Source organism: Orycteropus afer, unplaced genomic scaffold, assembly GCF_000298275.1.
Source record: "Orycteropus afer afer isolate SDZICR_OR568_19922 unplaced genomic scaffold, OryAfe1.0 scaffold00024, whole genome shotgun sequence".
Taxonomy (NCBI): domain Eukaryota; kingdom Metazoa; phylum Chordata; class Mammalia; order Tubulidentata; family Orycteropodidae; genus Orycteropus; species Orycteropus afer.
In genome coordinates, this window is record NW_006921611.1 from 5,261,658 (window position 1) to 5,263,899 (window position 2,242).

Consider the following 2,242-nt stretch of genomic DNA (forward strand, 5'->3'; position numbering starts at 1 on the left):
AAACCCACCAGCCACTCTTCGGAAGGAAGGTTGGGCAATCCTACTTCCATAGTGATACTGCCTCGGAAACCCAAGGAGGGGTCGCTATGAGTCGGGGGCGACTCGACGGCAAATAACAACAACATAGGTAGGAATCAGCGCCACTGTTACAAGAAGGGGTGGAAATGCAGGTTTCTTCTGGTTATTTAAAATATTTGGGATATGTCTTTTCTCTTTTTGTGAAGGTAAACATGGTCTTCCACCTTCAGAGACAGTAGACGTGGTGGAACACATAAATGCCAAGTGCCCCAGTCTGGAATTTGTGGGGCTGATGACCATAGGAAGCTTTGGGCATGATCTTAGTCAAGGACCAAATCCAGACTTCCAGGTACTCAGGGGCCAGGGGCCAGGGGTGAGGGAAAGAAGCATGTTAGTAAAATGTTGCATCCAGGCTTGCTGTTGTGTTAGCTTAAAAGACAATCCAGACGTTACCTGTCAGAGTAACCTTTTTCTGAAGAGTGTGCCTAAGGGAAGGAGAAGAACAGCTTCTCGGAAGCCAAAAGACCTTCCTCAGCTCAGTTTGAGCATGACAAGAACATAGTATTTAGAGAAAAGGAGCTCTTTCTTCCTCTCCAGGGACTGATCATTTTCTTAAAAGTAGGAGAGTTTCCTAAAAGCCCTTTTAGTAACTTCTGGCAAATTTGACAAGCCTGAAAACCATGGGGAATAAATCACCTTTGTCAGAGATGTTGAGATTCAGCCACTTTCAGGCTTAGAGAAGTCAGGAATAAAATAAGTGTCACACTTGTCTTTCTGTCAGGTGTTATTGTCCCTCCGGAAGGAGGTGTGTGCAAAGCTGAACATCCCCCATGACAAGGTTGAACTGAGCATGGGTATGTCCATGGACTTCCAACACGCAGTAAGTGTCCTTCTGCGAGCCCTTATCCACTTGGAAAGGCCTAGGTCTTTATGGGGGAAACTTCTGAAATGCCCCATTGTTGCAATAAGGCACCTGATAGCAGTGGTCCTCAGCTGTTCTGACACCGCCCACCCACATGCCCCTTCTGTCTTGAAATGAAATTCATAGAAATTATAGCCTATCTGATCATTTTTTAAATCAATTTAATCCCTTAAGTGCAGTATAAAGGAATAAGAAGAAGAAGGTAAAGTATCATTTTTAAAAAAGACATTTCAACATGGAAATGCTTGGGCACAGTTGTGTGACATAAAGTCATAATGTGGTGGACAGATGTTGAACTCCATGTGTTCATTCACCATGAATGCAGCAGCTGATAAAGGTGTGCTGTGTCAGCAACTCAAATACATGATTTTCTGGAACAGTAAGTAACTTGATCAAGTTCCAAAAATAAAGTATGAGCGTCTCTCTGTTTTTACAGTAGTTACATTCCTGGAAAATTGACTATATAGCAAATCAGTACAAAAATACTTCGTGTTTATAGGTAAAATGAAACCCAATCCTATGCCCAGATAGTTATAAACAGGTTTTTCATTTCCCTGACCACAGAACATTAGAAAGGAATGTAGACTGTAAGACTGTAAGACTTGGTTGTCTTGCTATTTCCCACACGTTACAGGACATCTAACATCACTAGCTACCACCCAGCTAAGTGCCATAGTCCTACATAATCACTGTGAAAACCAAAGAAGCCCTTCCTTACTTCTTAACCACCACCTCAGAAGAGGTATTGCCCAAATGGGTGCTGCTGCCCAGTAGTCATCTTCGGCTTCATTATCATTGTTCTTCACAGAAGCCTTTCGAGAGCCAGCATGAAGGGTGCAGCTTTCAGCAGTTGCTGCATTTCCTTATTTTAAAAAGAGTTCTCAGTTTTTTTTCCTCTTTCCCACAGATTGAAGTAGGATCTACAAATGTCCGAATAGGAAGCACCATTTTCGGAGAACGTGATTACTCAAAGAAACCTGGTGTGGACAAATCCGCAGCAGACCTGAAGGCCCCAGTGGACATGGCACTGGAACACTAACGACCCAGCTCACACAGCCTGGCAGCCCTGTGCAGGAAGACTTCACTATGCACTAACCTAGATTTTGATTTTGATATTTCCCATGTTAGATCACAGCCATGTTCTCTGTTTGACCTGAGCAAAGAGCACTATGATTATTTGTGTTGATGGAAATCATCTGTTCTTGGTCTCTGACATGGGAAGCTCACTTCAATCAGCAGCTTTGGATTGGACTTAAGGAATCCAGACATTTCTACAGAATGCATTCAATATTGATTCCTGCC

General features: G+C 43.1%; 1 protein-coding gene across 1 annotated transcript in view; it reads left to right on the plus strand.

Moving 5' to 3' along the window:
* Positions 1-1,979, plus strand: part of PLPBP (pyridoxal phosphate binding protein) — a 19,424-nt gene extending 17,445 nt beyond the window's left edge. Inside the window, exons 6-8 of the mRNA XM_007934970.1 lie at positions 225-367; positions 800-898; positions 1,848-1,979. Coding sequence (XP_007933161.1) covers positions 225-367; positions 800-898; positions 1,848-1,979 — 374 coding nt within the window. The remainder of the gene's footprint in view (positions 1-224; positions 368-799; positions 899-1,847) is intronic.
* Positions 1,980-2,242: the final 263 nt, after the last annotated feature.